Source organism: Anabrus simplex, chromosome 2, assembly GCF_040414725.1.
Source record: "Anabrus simplex isolate iqAnaSimp1 chromosome 2, ASM4041472v1, whole genome shotgun sequence".
NCBI classification, from domain to species: domain Eukaryota; kingdom Metazoa; phylum Arthropoda; class Insecta; order Orthoptera; family Tettigoniidae; genus Anabrus; species Anabrus simplex.
In genome coordinates, this window is record NC_090266.1 from 611,970,979 (window position 1) to 611,997,651 (window position 26,673).

The 26,673-nt window shown below is 37.6% G+C and overlaps 1 protein-coding gene across 2 annotated transcripts in view; it reads left to right on the top strand.

Annotated features, from left to right (window-relative positions):
- NitFhit (NFT-1 protein) overlaps positions 1-26,673 on the top strand; it is a 212,579-nt gene that overhangs the window by 147,121 nt on the left and 38,785 nt on the right. For both annotated transcript variants that reach the window (XM_067139252.2, XM_067139251.2), the window contains exon 6: positions 20,290-20,572. In XM_067139252.2, coding sequence (XP_066995353.2) covers positions 20,290-20,572 — 283 coding nt within the window. The remainder of the gene's footprint in view (positions 1-20,289; positions 20,573-26,673) is intronic.

Consider the following 26,673-nt stretch of genomic DNA (forward strand, 5'->3'; position numbering starts at 1 on the left):
CCATATATATGTGCCTGGCCGGGCTTCTAGAAGGGTGTGTCACAACATATCTTCTCGTGAATTCCAGAGTGTCCAGTAGCGTAGTTACAATGTAAGGAAGATTCTACATAGTTCTTGTCATACATTCTGGATATTACGGTGTGTTGCACAATACTGTAGTAGATTATACATCATATATACTGGTAATAAGAAATTATATACGAGGGCAGATCAGAAAATAAATTGCACTTCCCAGTTATGGCCATTTATTACACCACCTATACAACAGCAAAATGACTATAACGACATACACTGTAACATCACTTTTCCACATAGTTTCCAAGAGACTCCAAACATTTCTGCAAACGCACAACTAACTTGTCAATGCCGGATGCATAGAAATTTCCTCCAGCGTTCTGCAACCACTCGGAGACAGCGGCCTTCACCTCCTCATCGGTCTGGAAACGTCGACCACCGAGCTCCGTTTTGAGCTAACCTGTACCGTACCCAGGGGTAGTAACTCTCTAGGACGATGCCTCCATTCCTTTATAAACATCCGACTAACTCAGGGTTGGGCAGAGATGTGGGTTGGTTGTCGATGGGCCAGTCTAAAAGTCGAAGTTCCTCACTTAATTATAAGTAAGTGACAGGAAAATGGAGGTATAACTCGAATAAGAAACAATAATGTGGGGTAGGATGAGTTTATTCACAAATATCCCCGAATCATATTAATGGAAAATCAAGTAAATCAAATAATAAGGATGACATAACAAAATCTCAAAATTAAAGAAAGAACTGGACATTAAAAAACATTAATTAATCAAAGAATCAAATGTGAAATGAAATTACAAGCAGAACACTGAATACTTGTGAATTTTTAGAAATAATCTTCTTCTGATTGTCCATTGTTCATTTTATATAATAGTATGCGTACTCATATACTGATACGTATTCATTTCGGATGGAGTAACACACTTTAAAGGATCACATTGATACGGGTTTGTAATTTTTCTGAGTCGTCGCAAGATTAAAACGTTAAAGGAAAATTTAATATAAAAGAAAATTACGATAAAAGGAAAATTAAGACGCAATAGAACATGATATGAATTATGAAAAATACTAGTGGCATTTCCCTACGCTATATTTACAATGAACAAAATAAGCAAAGTACATCTATTTACATCGGATAAAGAGAAGGAAATCTTACATACTACACTGACTCAACGTGAAACACGGTTCACCAAAAGGATCTGGTGAGAACTAGATTGACCATCAATATTACTCATCACTTGGGCTGTTCCCCATTAAACAACAAGACAACATATCCAAACAACATTAAACATCATAAAACACCATCCTGTAAGAGAAAACATATTATTATCCATCATTAATCATGTGGAAAGCAATGGGCAACATTGCCGTCTTCTGCTGCATTTGCGCACTCAAAAGCGCGATCATTAGTCATGTATTTCCTGTTATGTTGTGGACTGAAAGGGAATGTTGGAACTCAACACTGTACTAAGGCTTGGTTTCTGTCCGCCAAGATTGTATCACGGAAATACCATCTCATTCACGCTGTCTATGTAAACACGGCCAATAAATAAGCTTGCGATGCGATATCATCTTTCTTTGGCTACGCGGAAACTCGCGTACAATCGTACTCCTACCCAGCATGCTTCGACACACATCAGACTCATAGGTCTGGAATCAGTTCCATCAATTCTGATAATTAATATTCTCTCAGAAGACAATAGCAGGTACATATTCACTGCACATCATTCTTTCACTTATCAGGCATGCAATCGGCCTGCATAATCACTTTATAGCTCCGCATGCATTATAACCTCTCATATCTCTTACAATTCTCATCAGCCTTTTACATTATGAGACCAGGCTCAATTCCTGTACAAATCATTGGGCAAAACAGTTTCCAACCTAAAATAAAAGATCCTATTCTTTCAACGTTGTCATGCAGCTCCTTACGGGTCAGCTTCTGAAATATCATGCGTCATGCAATTTAACTGTTACTGACTTTCTAAATGACTAAAATTAAATTGAATTTACTCTCAATGTAGCAAGTGTTTAACCTGGAAATTGGATGAACTTGTCAATCTAATCCTCCTAGCACTAATATACAAAGAAAAATCGGAATAATAGTAAGCTAAATTATCACGCATAAATTAACAACAAATAATCCTAACAACTCCCTCATTATCCCATCTAACTAGTCGTAAATCAAAATAAAAATAGAGAGATCATGCATTTCTCTCTTATCCGTATCTACAACAATACAAAGGTGAAATAAACACATGCTGTTAGTCTTACTTTACGTTAAAGAAAATCCCTACACTAAACTGCACTAGTATCTTAACATAACCCATATAACATTCCATAATTAAAACATGCGCTTTATCTTGGACGACTCTCAGGACACCTGCAGCGGCTCACATCCCTGCTGTGTTAGGTGGTTACTCCATGTTGATCACTGCTTTAACACATAGAAACAATCTTCCTTCTTCCATGGGCGATATCATCTTCTTGCTGAAAGTTATTGAACACTGCAACACAGAAGGCTTTGGATGAATATCTCTTCACCGCTCAATTCTGCACATGCCGAACAACCCTTTTTGGCTATAAACTCAGCCAACACACTGACACACAAATACACTTGAAATTTACCACTTTAGGGTTTATATACACAGTTATTGAGAGCGGCTCGCGGTACGGATCGAGAGTTCCTCGCGAAATTCGACCGACACGAAAATATGAAACAACTGAGCGGTATAATATGATCTGCAATTTACTCTGCACCAGTTAATTTATTCAACTGCACGACTGAAAAACACTGTTTATCGGTCTTAAAAACCATACACTGATATTGATATATTCACGTGGCAACTTTCACGTACAATTCTCGGATCACTACCTAACAACGTTCACATCACGTCAGCTTCCGCGATCAGAGTGACGCTCTCCAGAGCTTGAGGTGCTAAGGAAGCCGTTGTAGCTATGGGATTCCCACATGTCTAGACAAACCACCAATCAGAGTGCTTGCCATTCATAATGACACAATATTAATTATAACACATCAATAAAACACAGTTCAAATAACATCAAATCTCTTCCTATTATTTTTATATCGTCCTCCTGATTATATTTCACTTGTAGACCCGTGGAAATCCGTCAAATAACAGAACTGATTTCAAGCACTTGTCCATGTTGGTGAACCTGGGATTATGACTTTGCGCGATGTACACTCCATATTTGCCACATCCACGCGTTTTCATTGGCTGAATATTTATCTTGGCCAACATCCTTTACATGTGCCGAGATGTCCCAACTCCTGGAGATGCTAAGCCTTTCTCACGGTCCCGAGGAAGTATAGCGCAATGTCCAGCGACTTGATGTCTCCATGGACTTCCGGTATAAGCTATCCTGCGATTCATTACTTTACCATATATGACTAAAATTTATATCAATAAAATTATATATTATGTCAAATAATGATCTGAGCATCTCTTATGGGCCGGCAGGATACGGCTCAAACCGAACAGATGAAAGTCACATGGCGCTAGGTCAGGACTGTAGGGTGGATTATGCCAGACCTCCTACTTGAAACGCTGCAGCAGTTCTCTCGTTTGGCGGGCCTTGTGAGGTGTTGCGTTATCGTGCAACAAAATCACACTGGCGCTCAATTTCCCCCCGTGCTTCTCCTTAATCGCTTTACGCAACCGGTGCAATGTTTGACAATGCGACGCCGCGTTTATCGTCGTTCCTTTCGGCATGAATTCCATGTGCAGCAAACCCTCCATGTCAAAGAACACTGTCGCCATAACATTACCGGCTGAAGGTTGAACCTTGGCCTTCTTTCGTTGTGGTGATGAGGGGTGCACCCATTCCATTGATGTTCGCTTCGTTTCGGGGGTGAAGTGGTGGACTCACGTTTCGTCGCCTGTGACGATTCGCCGCAGAAACCCGTTGCCATCTGCGGCATAGCGTTGCAAAAATGCCAGGGAGGATTGGAAACCTTGTCCCTTGTGTTCATCGGTGAGAAGACGTGGGACCCATGTTTGACACAGCTTACGATATCCAAGGTCCTCATGAACAATGGCGAACACACTGCCATACGACATGTTCAGCTGCGTCGCAATTTCTCTCAGTTTAATGCGCCAGTTCTGTCTAATGATCGCATTCACACTCTTGACTTTTGCACGGATCCTGGACGTTGCGGGCCTGCCTTCGCGTTGGTTGTCCGTGATATCCGTGCGTCCGGCTTCGAATAGCTGACACCACTTTGCGATACCTTGCCAGGAAATGGCCCGCTCCCCATACACAGCACTAATTTCACGATGAATGTCCGTGCAATTCTTCCTTTTGGCCCATAGGAATCGGATTGGATTGTAGCACGCACCTCATATTTGGAGTGAACGTCCAGTTGATGCGCCATTGCATTTGGCCGCTATTCACACAATACTAGACGAGACACCACAGCCACCTGCCTAACAGACGTGTGGACATACCTCACACGTCATAATAATAATGATAATAATCATAAAAATAATAATAATGATTCAAGCTCGATACTTGCATTATTTACCCATGGGTTAAAGAATATTGTTTTCAAGTTATATCAGTCTATTTCACTTGTGTCGACCTTAATTTACTTTACAGCCAGCCTAATCCAGTTCACTGCCTCTAGAACTGATAGGGTTTTTTGCTATTTACTTTACGTCGCACCGATACAGATAGGTCTTATGGCGACGATGGGATGGGAAAGGCCTAGGAATGGGAAGGAAACTGCCGTGGCCTTAATTAAGGTACACCGAGCTCGATAGCTGCAGTTGCTTAAATGCGGCCAGTATCCAGTATTCGGGAGATAGTAGGTTCGAACCCGACTGTCGGCAGCCCTGAAGATGGTTTTCCATGGTTTCCCATTTTCACACCAGGCAAATGCTGGGGCTGTACCTTAATTAAGGCCACGGCCGCTTCCTTCCCACTCCTAGCCCTTTCCTGTCCCATCGTCACCATAAGACCTATCTGTGTTGGTGCGACGTAAAGCAACTAGCAAAAAAAAATTAAGGTACAGCCCCACCATTTGCCTGGTGTGAAAATGGGAAACCACGGAAAACCATCTTCAGGGCTGCCGACAGTGGGGCTTGAATCCACTATCTCCCGATTACTGGATACTGGCTGCACTTAAGCGACTGCAGCTATCAAGCTCGGTAACTGATAGATCTTGGTAAGTTGTAATAGCTGTCGGCTGTTTCCATAAGCACAGTCGAAGAGTCATTTAAAGGTACCTATTGTATGGCATGTGAAAATGATATCCATATCTATCAGCCATAGTACACTTGTTGATTTAGTGGAAACCAGGCCAGTTTCACATGTTACAAAGTTATATTCAGATGGCAGATGGGCATTGTCAAGGAAAAGAATAACGTTCCAATTTCATTTTTGATTTTCTCATTGAATCCATTAAATCGATCTGCTATTAAAACCATAGTCGTCAAAGTCCTCTTGTTGTTTCGCCAAACTACAGGAAAGTTATAGAATTTTAATTTTTTCAAACATCTTGGTTTTGCTGCTTTCCCAAGTTTTTCCAGTTCTCCTACCATTTTCTCACACAATAAAATTGTAAGGCTATCCTTTAATATTTAACTTTTCTCCTTTAATCACAAGCAATTTTCTTGGCAATGTCGAGAGAAAAAACCAGTCCTGTTTCATCTGGATCAGAAAATGATTTTCAGTCGATAGTCTAAAAACAAATCTAGCATTGATTTCCACACATCCATTGCAGTTTCATTCACATCCCTAGATTCTCCACAAACTTCATTCCACACAATATTGTGTTTCTTCTTGAAATTGTTCAGCCAACCTATAGATGGTTTGAACTGATTATTGCCTAAAGTCTTGGCTACTGCAAGAGCTTTACAATTGGAGAGCATACCAGATATATAAATGTTTTTCGGCCTTGCAGTGGTGAATCACTCCCACACCACCTTGATTTCCTCATTAATCTCTGCTTTCCTTTTTGACCATTCCTTAGAACCAACCACTCATTCATTATTTTATCTTTTTGTTGAAACTTGTCATAAATAAGCATTTTGCCACACTTAAATCTCAACATTATTTCCTGTAGCATGCACTACTTTTTTCTTCCCCCCCCCCCCCCCCCCCCTTAGTTTCCACATTGGGGAAATTAAGCAACATATCACATAGTATTTAAACATGATTTACACTTGTTTGTCACTGTTACCAGCAGAAAACAGAAATCAACTGATTCAATGAAGATACTGTAGAAGCAGCTTCTAATCTTACTTTATAATATTTATTAATAATACGAGGGTTGGGACAAAAGTCATTGCAACTTTTTTTTTTTTTTTCCTGGAGATATGTGAACTGAACACAAACAGGTATTTGTCATGTGGAAGCTATGCAAGCATAGTGTGTATTCACAACAGCAGATGGCTCTGTGATTGCTGGTAGTAGCACAGAGAGTGGTGTGAAATCAGTTGCGTGTCAAGCATAGTGAGAGATGGAAGTAACCTGTGTTGAGCAGCGCGCATACATCAGAACAACCATTCTTCAGGGCGTTGGGGCAGTGTGCCCTGACAGATTGTCCCAAGCGTTGCTGATGACCGGTTGTCACACATCTTTGCTGTAACTTTCCTTCCCACCATGCTACTGTATGATATGGGAAGGTATTATTTCCAAGGGCTTCAGTCAATTTACTGCGACATTCTCTCGCATTTCTCTCCCAGAGAACAGCAATTTTGATGTATGCACGCTGCTCAACTCTCGTTGTGGATACACACTATGCCTGCACAGCTTCCACGCGACAAATAGCAGTTTGTGATCCGCTCACATATCTGCAAGAAAAAAAAATAGTTGTAATGACTTTTACCCCAACCCTCATATATTCTGAGAAACTTGTCGGTGTATTGACCAATATCCATATATCTGTTGTTCCAGTAGGCTGCCTGTTTTTCACAGACAAAGAAACCAAATAAGTTGGTCGTGCTGTATGGGTCAGATAGCTGTGAGCTTGCATTCGGCAGCCCTGAAAATGGCTTTCCATGGTTTCCCATTTTCATACCAGGCAAATGCTGGGGTTGAATTAATTAGGGCCACTTTCTTCCAAATCCAGGCCGTTTCCTATTCCCATCAAACCATAAGACCTATTTGTGAGACATGAAACAAATGATCAAAAACATAATAATAGCGAACAAGGAATTACTGGGCTGCTATGTAGAAATTCCCCAGCTGTCCTCAGGAAGTAACAGAAATGCTGTACATTGTGTTATTTCTTCAGATGGTATGAAGCATACGTTAAATTATAGGGTCGTATGTCCAAACAATGACAACTAAATGATCGACAAGAGGAGTGTACAAAAAGATACTGTAACTACACCAATTCTTTCCTCATTGCACATATTTAACTTTTTTTTAAATATTCCTTTCTGTTTCCACATTGGGGAGATTCTGTTTTATTCAAAATGAATATTGTTATAATGCCATAAGCTTTACAAGTTATAAATCTCATTGTAAAACCGTATTGGATTTCAGAATAAGAAGTTATTATATTAATAAAACCACCTTTCCAATACACAATAGTCCTTTATATTTAGGATAAAACCATTTATTTACAAGTAGGACATGTTTCGCTCAATCTTAGTGAGCATCATCAGCTATAGATAACATAATCCATGGTGGGTCAGGGCCCTGATCCTGGTATATATAATGAAAAAATGTCTAATATACATTGATAAAATACGAATTTTAACAATTTAAAAATAATCAGTAAGATTATATTATGTCTATTAAAACAAATATTGATCATTAAAATTGCTTAAAATGTAAGTGGAATGAATGACATGAAATGTTACTATAGTATGTAATGATTAAATGTTCGTATAAATCAATGACCGTAATAATCTTCGCTCAATTGCATTAGACTGTTTATGATTAAAAACAGTTATTCACATAAGGGTGAGCTCTTGTAATGAACTATGGTGTTGTTTTTTAAAATAAACATGATGAGCGAAATGGACTTCTTGAATAAAGGCATGAAATTTAACTGGCCCAACCCCAATAAGTCTGATGACCTCATTACCAGTATTGCCGAGGCTGAATCTAGTATTTTAAAACTCCCTATCGAACATCGAAATGACATGAAATACGAAGTAAAGAAGAACCTCCCCTCTTTAGTTAAAGAATTGAAATCCAAGTCAGTATCAAACTTTAACAAACAGATAACCAGAATCAAGAGTAAAATCAAAATAACAATATCATAGTCACAAAAGCGGACAAAGGTCCCATAACGGTTCTAATGAGCAAAGAAGAATACATTAGCAAAACCGAAGATTTCTTTTCCGCTGAAACTTATAATATAGTGGAAAAAGACCCCACATTAAAAATCCAACGAGATCTTAAGAACTTGTTAAAAAAATCATCTTTTCTTTTACAAGAGTACGAACAACAGAAACTTACCATAATGAACCCTAAGTTACCCACAGCCAGAGCTCTACCAAAAATACATAAACAAGGGATACCAATGCGCCCCATTATAAATTTTAGAAATAGTCCCACATATAACGTTTCAAAATTTTTGCACCGTTTCCTATACAAGCATTGTAAATTCAATAATAAAGCCTACATAAAGAATTCTGTCGACTTCTGCAACAAATTGTCCACATTCAAGTTAACAGATAATCATGTTATGGTATCATATGATATCACTAACATGTATTCGAACATACCCGTAAATGACACAATTAACATTGTAAAATCTAACCTTTGAAATATAACAGCCTAAGCAGATACAAAATAGACGATTTTATTAATTTATTGAAATTCGTACTTAACAATAACTATTTCACATTTAATAATAAAATATATCATCAAAAAGGCTTAGCAATGGGCGACCCAATTTCCGGCATTCTTGCCAACATCTTTATGGACGATATGGAAACCAAATTAATAATTAATAAAATTAACGGCGTAAATCTCTGGCTAAGATTTGTGGACGATACGTTCACGATCATAGATAAACAATTGAATAATATTGACAACGTACTCAGGCTCCTTAACAACCTTAACCACAGTATTCACCGGGCGAGTTGGCCATGCGCGTAGAGGCGCGCGGCCGTGAGCTTGCATCCGGGAGATAGTAGGTTCGAATCCCACTATCGGCAGCCCTGATAATGGTTTTCCGTGGTTTCCCATTTTCACACCAGGCAAATGCTGGGGCTGTACCTTAATTAAGGCCACGGGCGCTTCCTTCCAACTCCTAGGCCTTTCATATCCCATCGTCGCCATAAGACCTATCTGTGTCGGTGTGACGTAAAACCCCTAGCAAAAAAATAAATAAATAAATAACCACAGTATTCAGTTTACTAAAGAGAACGAGGTCAACAACTCCTTAAACTTTTTACACTTCTCTTTGACTAGAGATAAAGATAAGTTCATTTACCAAATTTACAGGAAACCATCTGCCGCTCCTATAACAATAAAAAGCGAATCCTTGCACCCCCACTTCCATAAGCAGGCTGCATTTTACAGCTTGATTCACAGGGCCATGAACATTCCTCTTTCTAATGCTAATCGAGAAAAAGAACTACGTTTCATCAAAGAATTAGCCATGATGAATGGTTTTAAACCTGATATGATCACCAGAATCATAGGTAAAATTAGATCAAAGAGTACAACCACATTAGTTCCCGAAAAAAAACAAAAAAAAAAATTTTGCTATTTTTACTTTCACCAACCCAGCTATTCACAATGTCACTAAACCATTAAAAAAGCACAATATTAACATTGCACACCGGACCCGCAACACCAACCGTAATATTTTTTTCAATTCCAACTCCGTTAATACAATTTACGACAGATTCTCAAACTCAGGAATATATAGACTCAGATGCACACAGTGCAATTTTTCTTATATAGGGCAAACTGGCCGTAGCTTTAGAATAAGGTATTTAGAACATTATAATGCCTTGAAACACAAAAAGCATTCCGCCATGAGTATTCATATGAGGGACACAGGGCATAATTTCAGTACTATCGATCAAGATATGCAAATACTCAAATACGTAAATAAAAGCAGTCTAATGATCGGGTATGAAAACGCTTTCATTTCCTTGGACCAGTACTTTAATAAAAATTGTCATTTAAATGACGTCTCGGACATTAATAGCCCTATAATTGAGCAAATCCCCAATCTAATTGCTAACTTCGGAATCGATACTAAAAATTTCATGAAGATTTTCCATTATAAACATGCTTTCAATCCTCCTGTAGTAACAACAGCACCAGGAGCCACACCTACAACGCTTCCTAGTACTGCATCCCCTCCATTGGCCGACAACTCGCGTAACGTTCCGCTTCCCTTCCCCTTCCCGCTATCTTCCCCGTCTCGACGTTCGGATTCGTCCAACACACGTAGCAGCAAGTCAGTGACCATCAAACCTCAGTAAACAACCAAGGGACTAATCTCCCCTCAATTAATACTGTTATTATTTCCTTACAGTAGTACAGCCTTTAAATTCCAGCAACTGACACACATACTATTTTTTTTATAGGATACACCCTATTTATATTATTTCACCTAGGAGATCAGTAGTTCTCCATTTGAAGCCCAATATTATCACTACTACACAAAATATATTAATGTTTGAAACACAACACGAGGAAGTCCCATAAGGTTATTTATGCCGATCCAGACGACGTTTTATCATCAGTGCAGTTAGTTTTTCAACCAATATATGTGATTTTAGCATTCCTCATCATGTTTATTTTAAAAAACAACATCATAGTTCATTACAAGAGCTCACCCTTATGTGAATAACTGCTTTTAATCATAAACAGTCTAATGCAATTGAGCGAAGATTATTATGGTCATTGATTTATATGAACATTTAATCACTACATACTATAGTAACATTTCATGTCATTCATTCCACTTACATTTTAAGCAATTTTAATGATCAATATTTGTTTTAATAGACATAATATAATCTTATTGATTATTTTTAAATTGTTAAAATTTAGACGTTTTTTCGTTATATATACCAGGATCAGGGCCCTGACCCACCATGGATTATGTTATCTATAGCTGATGATGCTCATTAAGATTGAGCGAAACATGTCCTACTTGTAAATAAATGGTTTTATCCTAAATATAAAGGACTATTGTGTATTGGAAAGGTGGTTTTATTAATATAATAACTTCTTATAATGCCATAAGCTTCGCCGGGACATATAAAAAGTTCCATATTGGACAAATTTCTGCATTATTCAAGTTTCACATTGAATAAGTTTTACTGTATTATTATTATTTTATTAATGAATAATTAGGTGCTTGAGAATTGTTTACCTTGATGTCTCAGAGCCTAAAATGAAGCATTAACTTGAGCAAAAACTATGACAGGTATATATTGTTTTTTTGGTTTGTTTTGTTTTGTTTGGATTATCATTCCATACACTGGTTTGATCCAGCCCTCCATGCCACCCTATCCTGTGCTAAACTCTTCATTTCTTCATAACTACTACATCCTGTGTCTACTCTAATCTGTTTGGCATATTCATACCTTGGTCTACCCCTGCTGTTTTTACTGCCTACTCTTCCCTCAAAAACTAACTGAACAAGGCCTGTGTGTCTTAAGATGTGTCCTATCATTCTATTTCTTCTTCTGGTCAAATTTTGCCATTATGATTGTCCTGTCACCATTGTAATTCAGTATCTCTTCATTCGTGATTCCATCTACCTATATCACCTTCAGCATTCATCTGTAACACCGCATTTTGAAAGCTTCTGTTCTCTTTCTTTCTGAGCTAGTTATCGTTCATGTTTCACTTGCATACAATGCCACGCTTCAGACAAAAGTCTTCAAAAACATCTTTTTAATTCCTATATCTATGTTAGAAGTGAGCAAATTTCTTTTCCTGAGAAAGGCCTTTCTTGCTTGTGCTAGTCTGCATTATTTCATGTCCTCCTTACTTCTGCCCTAATTACTTATTCTACTACTCAAGTAACAATATTAATCTACTTTGTTTAAGACTTAATTTCCTAATCTAGTATTACCTGTATCACATGATTTCATTCAACTGCACTCCGTTACATTTGTTTTGGATTCATTTATTTTCATCTTGTACTCCTTGTCCAAGACTGTGTCCATACCATTCAGCAGTTTCTCCAGATCTTCTGCAGACTCATATAAAATAACAATATCATTGGCAATTCTCAGAGTTTTGATTTCCTCTCCTTGGTTTGTTTAGTGGTGCATAATTCTTTTTCTTTCCTAAAAGTGATGACATTTTTATAATGTATGCTTGTTCTCTTTATTGTACTTGCATCATTGAAATTCTTCATTAATTATTCATAGTAATAATTAGCTGTAGTACCCGTCATTGACGTGACAATTACTGTACCTAGCATGTTCATGGTTAAATTTTTGTCCACCTCTCATAGTATTCCCGAGATTGAGTCGCGGCTTGTCGTGGCGTACTCAATTCCTTCCTCTCTCTGGCGCTTTGCAGTTTCATATTGTTTTGTATTATTACTGATCTTCATTTGATCTCTTCCTACCAGGCGAGTTGGCCGTGCAGTTAGGAGCATGCAGCTGTGAGCTTGCATACGGGAGATAGTGGGTTCAAATCCCACTGTCGGCAGCCCTGAAGATGGTTTTCTGTGGTTTCCCATTTTCACACCAGGCAAATGCTGGGGCTGAAGGCCTACCTTAATTAAGGCCACGGCCACTTCCTTCCCATTCCTAGGCCTTTCCTGTCCCATCGTCGCCATAAGACCTATCTGTGTCGGTGCGACGTAAAGCAATATAGCAAAAAAAAAAAAGAGATCTCTTCCTTCCTGTGTAGAAGAAAATGAACTATCGGGTTAATTTTCAAAAAAATACTGACGGATGTACAAAGCATTTAAAATGTTGCCAGAACAATCTCCATCTTAACTCTCTTTACAATCCCAAGCTCGATAGTTTCAGTCGCTTAAGTGCAGTCGGTATCTGGTACTCGGGATATAGTGGGTTCGAACCCCACTGTCGGCAGCCCTGAAGATGGTTCTCCATGGTTTCCCATAACCACACCAGGCAAATGCTGAGGCTGTACCTTAATTAAGACCACAGCCACTTCCTCCTCACTCCTAGCCCTTTCCTGTCTCATCGTTGCCGTAAGACCTATCTCTGTCAGTGCAATGTAAAACACATTTTTGACTGTGTCGGAAAAAAGGTATATAACAAAAAATGCAGTGAGCTATTTTCTTGTAAGGCAACTGGAAGAGTGATACATCTAATTTTATGCTTTAGAGCCCGTGTGAGGCACCCCCTCCTTCTGAATATTTTTGAACACCTTATAGTTACGATCAGACTCGACCTTATTCTAAACTGAAATATCAAGTTACATTAAAACCCACCCATCCATTTTCCCATGATGTGACAGACACAGACAAATATTAAACTGAACTCCTTCACGAGTTTTTCACATTTCGATAGTAATCTTTACAGTTTCCCTTGCTGATGTGGGCTGATGAGCACGCATTTTTGCATTTTAAGACAGTCCTGATAAAAATACCCCCATCACCTGTTAACGCAAATTAACAGTATTACCATGTTAGTGATGCTTGGCATTGACGTGGACTAAGCAACAAAAGAACAAATTATGAATATCTCCGTTATCATAGCTGGTACGGTAAAATTGTACATGACATAAATGACCAAAAATTGTATTCTCTAAAACTTTTGTTATATAGTATGTATCGATGGGATCAATAAGAACATAGATATTTGAAGATTACATTTTAGGCCTTTCCTAAACTATCATTTCACCCAGCATGAATAACATTGTTTATAGCGTCGATTGTAGTGCCTTATTCCCCAACTTTGCATACCTATTTTCATTCAATTCTGTTCATACGTTCTCTTAATGCACATATTGTACCCTATTTATTAAGGAATATATTACAGATACACTAAGCATGAATATTATTATACATTGTACAGGCAAGTCCGTACGGGGTTGTGACATCCATACAGAGTTCTGTCTCCACTAGGATTAAAATATGAACAGGAAAAACGATAGCAAGGAGAAATAGTGTACCCAGAAGTCTTATCAAGATGGAACGAGAATGTGATAGTTATTTCCGAACCCAACAGGGAAAAACCGAGCCTCACGGCTTGGAGGTACGCAGAACAAGGAACACATCACGCAGGATTTCTTGGAAATAAAGTTGCAGAAAATCCAATGGCTGGAGACGGGATTGAAGGCTGCAGTTGGCAGCAAGAGGAATCAAGTGAGATTTGTAACTCCCGCCTAGCTATGGGCCAATGACAAAATTCGCCAGGAAGAGGCAATCATGCCAACATTATATTATGAGAGGAAAATAAAATTAATAAACGAAAACTAAATACAGATACAGAATAAGTCAGAAATTAGAAGCATGACTTGATATTAAAAATTGGTAATTTATGTAGATTTATTGTTGTAATTCTCAGAAATCAGTGACGCTATTCTCTGATTGGCTAAAAGCAAGGGACGCTACAAATGGCAGGAACTTGTCCCCCAACTTGACAGGAGCTAAAATCATGATTATCATAATAACCTGCAATGGAGATGAGTTTAAATTTCACACAGAGACAAGAAATGATTAATCACCCATGTGGACCACGAAGTGAAGCCACAAGCAGATCTGCGTGTAGCCAAATGGGAAAGTTGGAGTTTCTCACTCTAACGTAATCTTTCATGAATCTGGAAAAGGAGTGAAAATTGTATAAATAGAAGGGTCTGCAGCATACGGGGACCACTCTGGAAAGTTTATTCGGTATCGTTTCTACGCTTGTTAGCACAGTGAAGTAGTATGCATTACGGACTTGAACATTCAACAATATCATGAGTTTGGATACCGGAGAAAGGTTACAAGTAGTTACCTACCGGCAAATCAATAGAAATGTATGAACATTTATGGGAGTAATATATGTATAACAACATGTCCTGACTAATTCATCATCGCCAAGCCAAAAATACTGAACATAAATTAAATTTTGAGGATACATTTATATTAGAGTCTAGGTACCCCACTAAGGGAGGATTTTTAATTTATTTTATATTTATTCATATCAGAAGCATTAATACTATAAATACATATATACTCTTACTGAATTATAAACATTATATACAAAGTCACACTTATAAGAAAAATTCTATACTACTTTTGCCCAGAAATTGGCAAATTCCAGTGCATTTTCTGTTGCCTGAAGTAGATCTTCTACTGTGCATGTTTTAGGGCACTTACTACACTGCAACAAATGAGATGTCGTCTGGATTGCACCACACTCATACAATGATGACTCGATGTTAAAACCCCACTTCTGCAGGTTGCTTTTACATCTTGTTACGCCTACCCGTAATCTGTTCAGTGATCTCCAAGTACTCCATTTCTCCATGTGACCAGGAGGTAATTCTTCACTTGGTGTCAACCATTCTTCGGAGCGAGTGCAGCTTGCGTGCCACATATCAATTCGGGATTGCTGAGGTGTCCCATTAAGAGCCTCTGTTGTTCTGAAGAAACTTTTCCTTGATTTGAGTCTTGGAGTAACTGGCCTGTATCCATACAGAGGGTGAGCTTCAGATGTTTCCGCCTTCTTCCTCTCGTTTTTTGCTGCAACCTTTCGACGGATATCAGGAGGGGCAATACCAGCAAGACTATACAATTTGTTCAACGGAGTAGGTTTTAGACAGCCGGTAATGATGCGACAGGTATCGTTTAGAGCAACATCTACCTTCCTGGCATGACTTGACTTATACCATACTGGGGATGCATATTCCACTGCAGAGTAACATAGAGCAATGGAAGAGGTTCTCACAGTATTGGGATGTGCCCCCCAGGTAGTACCTGTTATCTTCCTTATAGTATTATTTCTGGCTGCCACTTTTGCTTGGTGTTCGAGCAGTGTTTCTGGTAAGTGAGAGCGCGATCAAGGGTAACTCCAAGATATTTTGGTGTGATGCAATGTTAGTGTGGTTCCTTCCCAAGTGATTTTGAGAGTTCTGTTTGCCATTTTATTTTTGAGGTGGAAGGCACAAGTCTGAGTTTTACTGGGGTTCGGTCTCAGACGATTCTCCTTGTAATAAGCAGACAGCACTGAAAGTGCATTAGATAATTTCTGCTCAATAGCATCAAAGCAGGTGTCTTGAGTGGTAATGGCACAGTCATCTGCATAGATAAAGCTCTGTGTTCCTTCGGGTAGCGGCTGGTCATTGGTGTAGATGTTGAACAATGACGGAGAGAGCACACTTCCCTGAGGTAATCCATTCCTCTGTGATCTCCACCTGCTTCTTTTCCCCTGAAATTCAACAAAAAATCTTTTATTTTCAAGGAGGTTCCTAATGAAGCATGTAAGGTAGTAGTCATTAGTAGCATTGTATAGTTTCATAAGGAGTGGTCTATGGTTGACGGTATCATATGCAGCTGTAAGGTCGACAAATACAGCTCCAGTGATCTGTTTCCTTTCTAAACCATCTTCGATATGTTGCGTTAGCTTCAACACTTGAGATGTACAGCTCTTCCCAGTTCTGAATCCAGCTTGCTGTGGTATAAAGATTGCCTCTAACTTCTCCATTAGCCTATGGAGTATGAGTCTTTCAAGGATATTGTACAGATGACAAAGGAGCGAGGTAGGCCGATTACTCTTTGGATCATTTGGATCCTTACCTGGCTTACGAATAGCTATAACTCTGGCTTCCCTCCGTAATTTCGGGATCTTGCATGATTCCAGAAGCACTAAACTAAAGGATTTTCAATATTCTGTTGCTAAGGGGGTGAAAAGGGGGATGAATCGTTTAAATGAGCATATCTATATCTCATAAACTTAAAAGTTTACAGACATAAAAATTGGAATTTAGAATCTCCTTTAAAAATAAAGAAACACTTATGCTCCTCGTCTGCTTTAGCAAACTACAGACAGAGTTGAGTAACATATCAATTTAATTATGTAGATTTGTTAATGTTAATGGGGGGGGGGGGGGGGGAATCATATTATTTAATAATGGTAACTTGAACGTTAAGCGAGCCGCTTCCTGGCTCATCCAATTCAGATATAGGTAGACAAGTGGACAAATTAATATGTAAATTATTATATCAAGCACTCTTTATATTCTTGTTTATTTTATTATGGTTGATTAGGGTTGATTTTGTTTTTCAAGTGCTTGAAATCATTCATTCATTCATTTATTGATTGTCAAGGAGCATAATTCATTTAAGATAATTTGAGATTCATGTTAGAATTGCTTCAGAGGTGTTTGTCTGACTTATATAAGGTTCTCGTAATTTTTTTATAGATATTAAGGCATGTTGTATGATTTCCAGTGAATTTTAATGTCGTTGTACAGGATTGATATCCAGTTGTTGTAATGTAAATATCAGTGGTTATGTGTGCCATGAAGTTTCGCCAGTGGACATCAGTAATAATAATCATTCAAAATATTGAAGTGATAAATGGACATGGGTTATGTCTAAATTAGTGTGTAATAATACTTTGTGAACAAGGCATGGGCCTGATTTCTAAGAATGATTTCAAGTGAATTAAATGGGGAGATAACATGTGGCACATGGAAGCCATTAATTCGTACAGTGAAATTGAATTGAATATTATTTAATGGTTTTAGACTTGATAATAAACAAAATACTGTGTTTAGAAGCAATAGAGGCACTAGGATATGATGGTCTCACCATATTGAAGGTCCGGAGTGGATTAAGCCCATTTTTTATTTTGGAAGTTGTGCGGGACAACAGTCCGGCATGAGATAAAATTGAGTCTTACTGATGTTGATGATGAAATAGATGAATCCCGAGGCCTATGTCGAAGTTATATGCCGATTCCGGTGTTATGAGTGGCAGAGTAATAAAGTAATTTGAAGAATTCCAGAGAAAGAAATGGACTTCAAATGAGTTTAGGACTCGCAGGGACTGGATGGAGATACCTGGCTGCGGGGCGCCAAGGGATTTGAGATTTGTCTTGGGAGGATATGGTGTCCCCATAAATTTAGCACAGTGAATTCGTCCACATTTTAAAATTGTAACACACTGCACATTTTAGACTAAGAAGCCCACAACCTCGCCATAATCACTTATTGTTTTAATTCCGTCATGTCTCATTTGTTTTCATTCTTTTCTTCATTATGTTTTAACAAAAAAATTAGCATCAATTATGTAAAAAACTTGAACCTTATTTCACTGAAGATGGCTCAAACGAGTTGAAACATGTATGACTATTATTACTCCATCTAATGATGGAGATGTGTATGTATTCAATACGAGGGCATATTAAATTTCCTCTGTAAAGTGAAAACCATCAATACAGAGTTTCTAATATCTTGTAATCCCCATAAATTAATTACAGTACAAATTGAAGAAAGGTTGTGATTCGATTAGTTGTTGTGTCCCGACCGATGTGAAGTCGGATCCTGGTTGAACATCTGGGATTTAACATGTGTGACTAAATTCTAAGGATTGGAAATTAAAATTGAAAATGAATAATAATAATATTAATAATAATAATAATAATAATAATAATTTAAGATTGGGTTAAATGAAATTTTAATGGTCATGGGTGATAAATGTTAGAATTTTTCATGTGGAATATGTAATGTGTGCTCAGTTATAGTGTAATTTGCCTGGAAAATGGTAATCCTGCAGGATATTTATTGAATTTTGGAAGTACGTGCCACGGGTTACAGTGCATTCCGAGGTAAATGTGGAGCATGTGTTGAGATATATTTAAGTATTTAAGGAATAATAATAATTTATCAACACTCAGTGACCACGTGTCCAATGATAATAAGTGTTAACCCAGGCGATGTGCATGATTATTGTTCTACCAAATCTTGTGAATAAAATTTTGGATTTTTGAAGAGATTACCGTTGTAATGTCAAGATAATGTTCAATTGAGTGATCATTCTAATTCTATCACGAGTCACGTCAATTGTGGATCATGTTTGAATTTAAAAGAAGGTCATCTGCCTATTCCATTCAAACTTCCTTTTATGATAATAATCATAAATAAAAGTAAGCCTAGGATCCGAGTGTAAATTTGAAAATAAAATCTGAGTATCCTATGTGTGCATGATGTGTGTGAAGTAGTCATTGATAATTTTGAAGTGCTACTTCTTGAGATGTGTTTCTTAATCTGACCATGTGTTCAGCACGGTGGATCAAATTATTTCAGCGTTGTCTGTGATTTGTTCATCTCTTTGAGATTGCTGTTGAATAATTTTTATGCAGAGTTTAGTGACAGATTCAGTTCTAGAATAATGCGATTTTGTGCAAGTGAATAAGATCGTAAAATTTTCTAGAACGTAAGCATAAGCTAGTTCATAAAATAAAATAAAGAATTGTTATGTTAAAGAAAACTAGTGTTTATTTAGTTCATGTAACAGCATGATTAATTTCAATTAATTCATTTAATAATATTTCTCAAGAGTATCAATAATTCAGAAAATTAAGTTAATAATCTCTACGTGTGTTGTTTGAGAAATTATCATTAATTAAGAGAGAAAGTAAAGTATATTTTTGTAAATATTATATGGATAGATTTGAAGGGATACCATGGTTATCCACCACTCAGTTTAAGTGGACGCATAGTGTTTCTGTTTTGTTTAAAAAGATACAAGTGCAGTCAAGGGTTAAAATATCATTGAGATTCAGGATGGTTTAGGATGGAGTTCATCCACTTTAATTTTATTTGCATAGCCAATGGAAGGCTAAATTTTATTTTCTTTATTCTTTGCAGAATAGCCAATATGTCAACAATGTTCAAGATATAATAATTAATTTGTAAACTTACTCAACCATCTTAACTTCGTGATGGTCAAGAATAACTTCAGGAAGATTCATTTTATTTGTTAATGTCATTATCATTTGTGCATATTTATAATAAATGTCAAGCCTATTTTTACATTGTTCTTTTCTTGTATTGTCGTCAACCCTTGTCCTTTAAATGCCTCCAAAATTAGGACAGCTTGTAAATGAATGGTCCACCTTGGGATTTCTCGTATGCTGGCTGAACTTGACCGGGAAATAGGGGGCAGTACATACACACATACATACAGAGGCAGTGGAAAATTGAAAATTCCATTTACTTCTTACTGTGGACATGACCAATACAGAAATACTGTTCTTTTTTTATTCTGAGCAATGTACAAACAAAACTCATAGAGAGAGAGAGAGAGAGAGAGAGAGAGAGAGAGAGAGAGAGAGAGAGAGAGAGAGGTAAAGGTAGACTGAATGTCTTTTCTCTTTTCAGATCGTTGACCCATGGGGCACTGTTATAGCTCAGTGTCCAGAAGGCACTGGTTGTGCTGTTGCAGAATTAAACCTAGCTCAAGTATCCTCCACCAGAACATCGATGCCCGTTAGGAATCATCGTAGAAATGACTTGTACCCAAGATTGGAGCCTCATTGGAAACCTGTTGATCATGACAGAGATGTATATCAATTTGGCCAATCAACAGTTAAATACAATCAGGTCTTTCTTCGGACAAAGTTTACCATAGCATTTACCAACAAGAGATGTGCTGTACCTGGCCGTATCCTTTATATTTTAAATGCAATCTGTTACATATGATATGTTTTTTCATATAAAGGAGCATTTATGATGATTATTGCCATCAGGAAAGTACTTTATGAAGGAAAATGTTTCTCTGCAGAGATTTTCTCGTTCTTTGAAGCTACCAACTGTTCATAATGTCTCCAGCTTTTGCCATATACTTAAATTTATTGTAGATCATTATGTCCAATCTACATTTTAAAAGTCAATCTCTTTGCAAATCATTTGTTGTATCTTACCAAGAAAAGAACATTTTAATCTCTGGTGTATATTATTGCAGGGGCTGCCTGGCCGAGGCGGTAAAGGCGTGCTCGGTTTGCCCGGAAGGACGTGGGTTCGAATCCCCATCAGGAAGTCGTAAAATTTAAGAAATGAGATTTCCACTTCCGGAGGTGCATATGGCCCTGAGGTTCGCTCAGCCTACATCAAAAATGAGTACCAGGTTAATTCCTGGGGGCAAAGGCAGCCGGGCGTAAAGCTAACCACTCTACCCCGTCACGTGCCGCGGTTAACAATGGTAGAAGCCTTTACCTTCCACTCCTCCAAGGGCCTTCATGGCCTGTACGGAGGTGTCTTTGTCTTTTGGTGTATATTATTGCACACAACTTTTTTATAATTTTTACAGCTTGAATTTTCTGATATATGTAATACCCAAGGGAAAATATAGGTGGTACTGATTGTGAGATTCTTCTTAGAAGTACAGTACAGTGAAGCCTTGTTAAGTTGGATGTCAAGGTTAGAAAAAATGCATTAATTTATAGAGGTTTTGAATTATCAAGGTTTCAATTTAATGAGGTTAAATAAAATAAGATTTGTGTTATTATGGTTTTGTATACAATTTCACTAACCATACAAAACACTGATATTTTTCAGGTAGTCATTCTCAAATTTAATAAAAACTTGCTTTAAAAATCCTTTATTTATTAAATCAGTTTTAAAGTTTTTTGTAACTGATGTAGAAATTAATGTTTTAATCGAAATGGAACAGAAGTAATTGTAACATTTTAATAAAAATAAGTATAAGACATTAAATGGTTTAAAAATGGTGGAAGTCTTTACCTTCCACTCCTCCAAGGGCCTTCATGGCCTGTACGGAGGTGTCTTTGTCTTTTGGTGTATATTATTGCACACAACTTTTTTATAATTTTTACAGCTTGAATTTTCTGATATATGTAATACCCAAGGGAAAATATAGGTGGTACTGATTGTGAGATTCTTCTTAGAAGTACAGTACAGTGAAGCCTTTAAAAATCCTTTATTTATTAAATCAGCTTTAAAAATCCTTTATTTATTAAATCAGTTTTAAAGTTTTTTATAATTTTTACAGCTTGAATTTTCTGATATATGTAATACCCAAGGGAAAATATAGGTGGTACTGATTGTGAGATTCTTCTTAGAAGTATAGTACAGTGAAGCCTTGTTAAGTTGGATGTCAAGGTTAGAAAAAATGCATTAATTTATAGAGGTTTTGAATTATCAAGGTTTCAAAAGGTTTTGTTTTCCAAAACGAGCGATAGAAGTGGACCGAAGGAGGCGATGGATACAAGTAGTTAACCGAACGAAGTAAGTAGGTCTACACATACGTACTGCACATGTTTGCATTAAGTTCAATTGATCCGATTTAATTTCATTTTGGTTTTAATGTTTAGCAATGATGGATCACTTTGGCAACCTACGACTTATTCAAGAATATGTAGTGCACATTTCATCGGAAACAGAAGATCTGGACACCCACTAAGTCCTGCCTATATTCCGACAATATTTCCGGATGAATACAAGAAGAGGAATGTGTCGCTGCGACCCAGCTTACAGCGCTTTCACAGACAACTCAAGCGATTAAAAAAGGAAGAATCAGACGGAAAATTTTCGAGAACAGTTTGCCCAAGTAACATTACCAAGGACGCATCCGTGGGAACAGAGGCATCTGATTTTCATTGTTCAGACTTCATGTTTTCTTGTTCAATAAATGAAAACGACGTAAATACACTGTATTCAAAGAATTAAAATATACAATATATTACAGAAATTGCCAACAGAACTTTTTCCACACGTGGATGACATCGTGTATATGTGTTGCGTGTTAACGAATTTGCAACCTCCAATAATTAAAGAATAGTTTAAGAATTGTTCTACCATCAGTTTGTTTTATATATTCCTTGTTTACATTTTGATCTGTTCAACGTTCAAAAAACAAAAATTGACAAATAAATACTTAATTATTATTATTATTATTAGGAATACCGCTAATGTTTGGCAAGTAATTATTGAAATAGAACTTTGTCATTTTGGTGAGACATTCCTCGACATACTTATTGTCCTGATAAATAGGTATTGTCAACTGTTGTGCTTTGCTATATACATATAGATCACATTTTTCCAAGCCAGTCATGTACATCAGTATTTGTATTTGTGTGTAATACATATGACTTGTCTTTAACTGTATGTTATTTTGCTCGTCAAAGTAAAGATAACGTACTCGCACATTTCCTGACTCATCTACTATTGGTTTATCTTTACACGAAGATGGACACTTAACTTCTAACACTCTGTCAGCTACATTTCCTCTGAGAACTATGCCATCTGGAGATCCACAAATCCAAGGTTGTTTCTTGTGGATTATTAACCCACACCGAATAACACGAACACCAAATGAACTTCCATAGCATTCTATTGCTTCACTTTCCATTTCACTTCCGTGAGAAAGATTGTTCAAAGCAGCTCCCCCAATTGGAGATTCAGTTACAAATGCGAGAGCTAAAGTATCAAAGTTATGTCGCCTAGTTTTGATCCGATGTGCTTTCGTGCTAGCAGATATTCTTATCTTTCTTTCTTGAAACCACCGAGGGCTTCCTGATTGAGATAGAGTATCCAGGGAGATTTTAATTATATGATCTGTATCAACCTGCACTTTGCTGGTAAAAAACATTTCTTCACTCATAGTGCGAAAGGTGTATTTGTCTGGCAAGCGCACGTTGTTAGAGACTTGTAAATGTAATAGCTGTGTCACAATTTCCTCACATTCTTCTCTCTCCACATCATTCACTACCCTGTCTATCAATGAGATGACTACGGCCCTGCACGATTGTTCGATTTCAGTACTTGCTTCTGCTCAAAGCATTGAACGAAGACTGCAAGGGATGTATTTAAAAATATTCTCAGTTAATTCGAAGGGGGGAAGAGATGTCCTCAAAGTCTTTTTACCGAACAGTTCTTCTACGCGTTTGCCTTTTCTATATTTTTCTGTCGACATTGTTTTCGGGCTCGGTTTTCCCCATTGTTGCGGACGGTCTGTTTTGGAGACAACACTTTCATTATTTATATAATACACTACCGCAGCCACGTGTTTGCAAGTTCCTCTGGCGCCGGCAGGACATGAACATTCGCTGGTAGAGACATTACGATTCTGGTCAATCTGAACACAAAATAAAAATGCATACAACTTAGCAAACATGCATTAAGTAATCCTTACTAAATAAACTTTATAAATTGTTACCTAACTACACCTTGCCTACCTCAAGTTTCACGATATAAGGCGGCAAACTGACAGACGTTTGTCGGGTGACTTTTCCTGTGATGTATCCGAAACCATTCGAAATTAACTCTTCAACGCCGTTCACGTGGCCACTGACAACAAGGTTTCTTCCTTTATTGCATGATGATTCACTTAGATCCCCAAATTGAATCGCTTTAAACCTGCAACTTGTTCGAATGTCACACATGTTGTACTGAGACTCTCGCACTACACCTCACCTCTTGTTTCAGAACGGCCCACTATGTAGTGCTAGTAGTAGCATTTCGATCTATCTGCACGGTGCCTATAAAACCTCTGGACTTTTGAAGATAATTTTGCAGCGTGATAATAGCTGCTTTTGCCTTTTTATCCAACACTGGTGGTTCTTTTGAAGGTTCCTCCTCTTTGCTGCCATCACTATCATCTCCATCACCGTGCTGTTGAATGACTGATTTAACAGTTTCCCATACCTGTTATCAGTCCCATAACTGCAGCGTCTTAGTTGATGTTCACAAAATCTTCAAAAGCAGTATTTTTAGTATTGAAATGGGTTACAACAAAGTTCCATTCTGCTTCTATGTTCATCGTGAGACAGGTTGGGTCTGCTTCAAGATCAGGTCAGGAACGAAATCCTACATGCTTTTAGTGTAATTATATTTGGTTTATGATGAGCCTCAACATTAACAATTTGCGTGCCCCGTTCAGCCCTGTAGTACTAATTTCATTGCGCCTATATTTAATTTGGAGATAGCGTATCTTCATTTTTGTTTGTTTGTTTGTTTGTTTGTTTGTTTGTTTGCATCATACAAACAATAGGCTATCGCCTATTGACATGTCCTTTGCTATGTTTTCCTCCATGACATTTTTTCATCTGTAAAAGTCATAGTTTTTCAAGGAAGGCACCTGAAGAATAGCACAGTCTCATATGCATTAAAAATATTGTGAGGTTCATAATCATTCAGTGGTGCTTGTAATCCTTGTCATATTTGCTGCCGACAAGAGTCAAATTTCTCCATACTTGTCCGCCATTCTCATTGCTTGCAACGCATTGATAGAACAGATTTTCATGTCCTCCATGTCTGATAAGATCTTCCTTACTACTTCCTTCCTGTAAAATTTTTAAAAATACTTAATGATTCCTTGATCCATGAGTTCAGCTTTGATGGTGTGTTTAGTGGCAGAAATTTTACTTTCACCAATTGAAGGGATGATGGAATCAGATTATGTGCTGTGCTATTGCCTATAAACAAAATAATGTTTTGCTTTTTTTTTTTTCTTCATGCTTTTGTCAATTGTCAGTGACCAGTTCACAAACAGCTCAGTGTTCGTCCAGGCTTTATTATTAGCTGTGTAATCCACAGGAGAAAACTTGCACCCACAAAATATTTTTTATTTCCCTATCATGAGAGGCTCGAGTTTTTCAATCCCTGTCATATTTGCTGCCAACAAGAGAGTGACAAGGCCTTTGCTATGTTTACCTCCATGAAATTTTTCATCTTTAAAAGTCATAGTTTTTCAAGGAAGGCACCTGAAAAATTACAGTCTCACATGCATTAAAAATGTTGTGAGGTTCATAATCATTCCGTGGTGCTTGTAATTCTCCTTTCCACACACTGCAAACATCATCACTCGCACTGGCACTTTCACCACACACTTTTCTAAAAACTAAATTGCTCTTCTTTTTTTCTGTTTTTAATTGTCTAACCACCTATAACTGGTGCATGAGTAATTATGGCCTAATAATTGACCAAATTTATCAGCTTTTATCCTTTAAAATCGGTCTACCTAAGTTTACATTTATGTTTCCACACTGTTGAAACCACTTCTCAAAGCTTTTATCAATGTCAGGAAACTCAGCTTCCTGTTTTCTTTCTGTGTTTGCTGCAGCAGCTATCTCCATGGTGTGATATTTTTTTTTTTTCAAAAGCCTACTGGTTGGAACTCCAAATTCAGCCACAATATCCTCCTTCAGTTTTGAACCTCTTTTCTCTTCCTCAGTCAATCTCTGCTTCTCACCAATACTCAGCAATTTGTTTCCCTTGCTGTGCAAAAACAAGCACTTTAATTTTTTAAATTCCTAGTATACAAGAACCTCGTTTATCTGGCCCTCATTAATCTGGATCTCCAGTTTATCCAGATTGAAAATTTAAAAAACATACTTTTACTTGTACAGTATTTCCTTTACGGGGTCGACTCTTCTTGAATGTCTTTTCCGCCAAGGATAGTTTAGGCCCGGAATTGGAAGTAATTCAGCCATGGTCTATCAAAGGTACCGTCGCAGCATTTGCCTGGAATTGGAAATGGGAAACTGTGGAAAACCATTCTCTGGACGTCCGAGGTGGGATTCGAATCCACACTGTTCTGAATGCAACACACTACTGACGTGCCTCAGCACGCAGAGGTACGCTGCTTGGTAAACCTTGTTTGGTCACTTCATCAATCACTTTTTTAATGACGGTCCTGCTGACGTGGAGTCTGTGACACTCATCCGCTACTGTAGACTTTGTTATCTCAGGTTCACATCGTTGCTCAATAATGACCCGGTATGTGATTGCTTGAAACGATGAAAG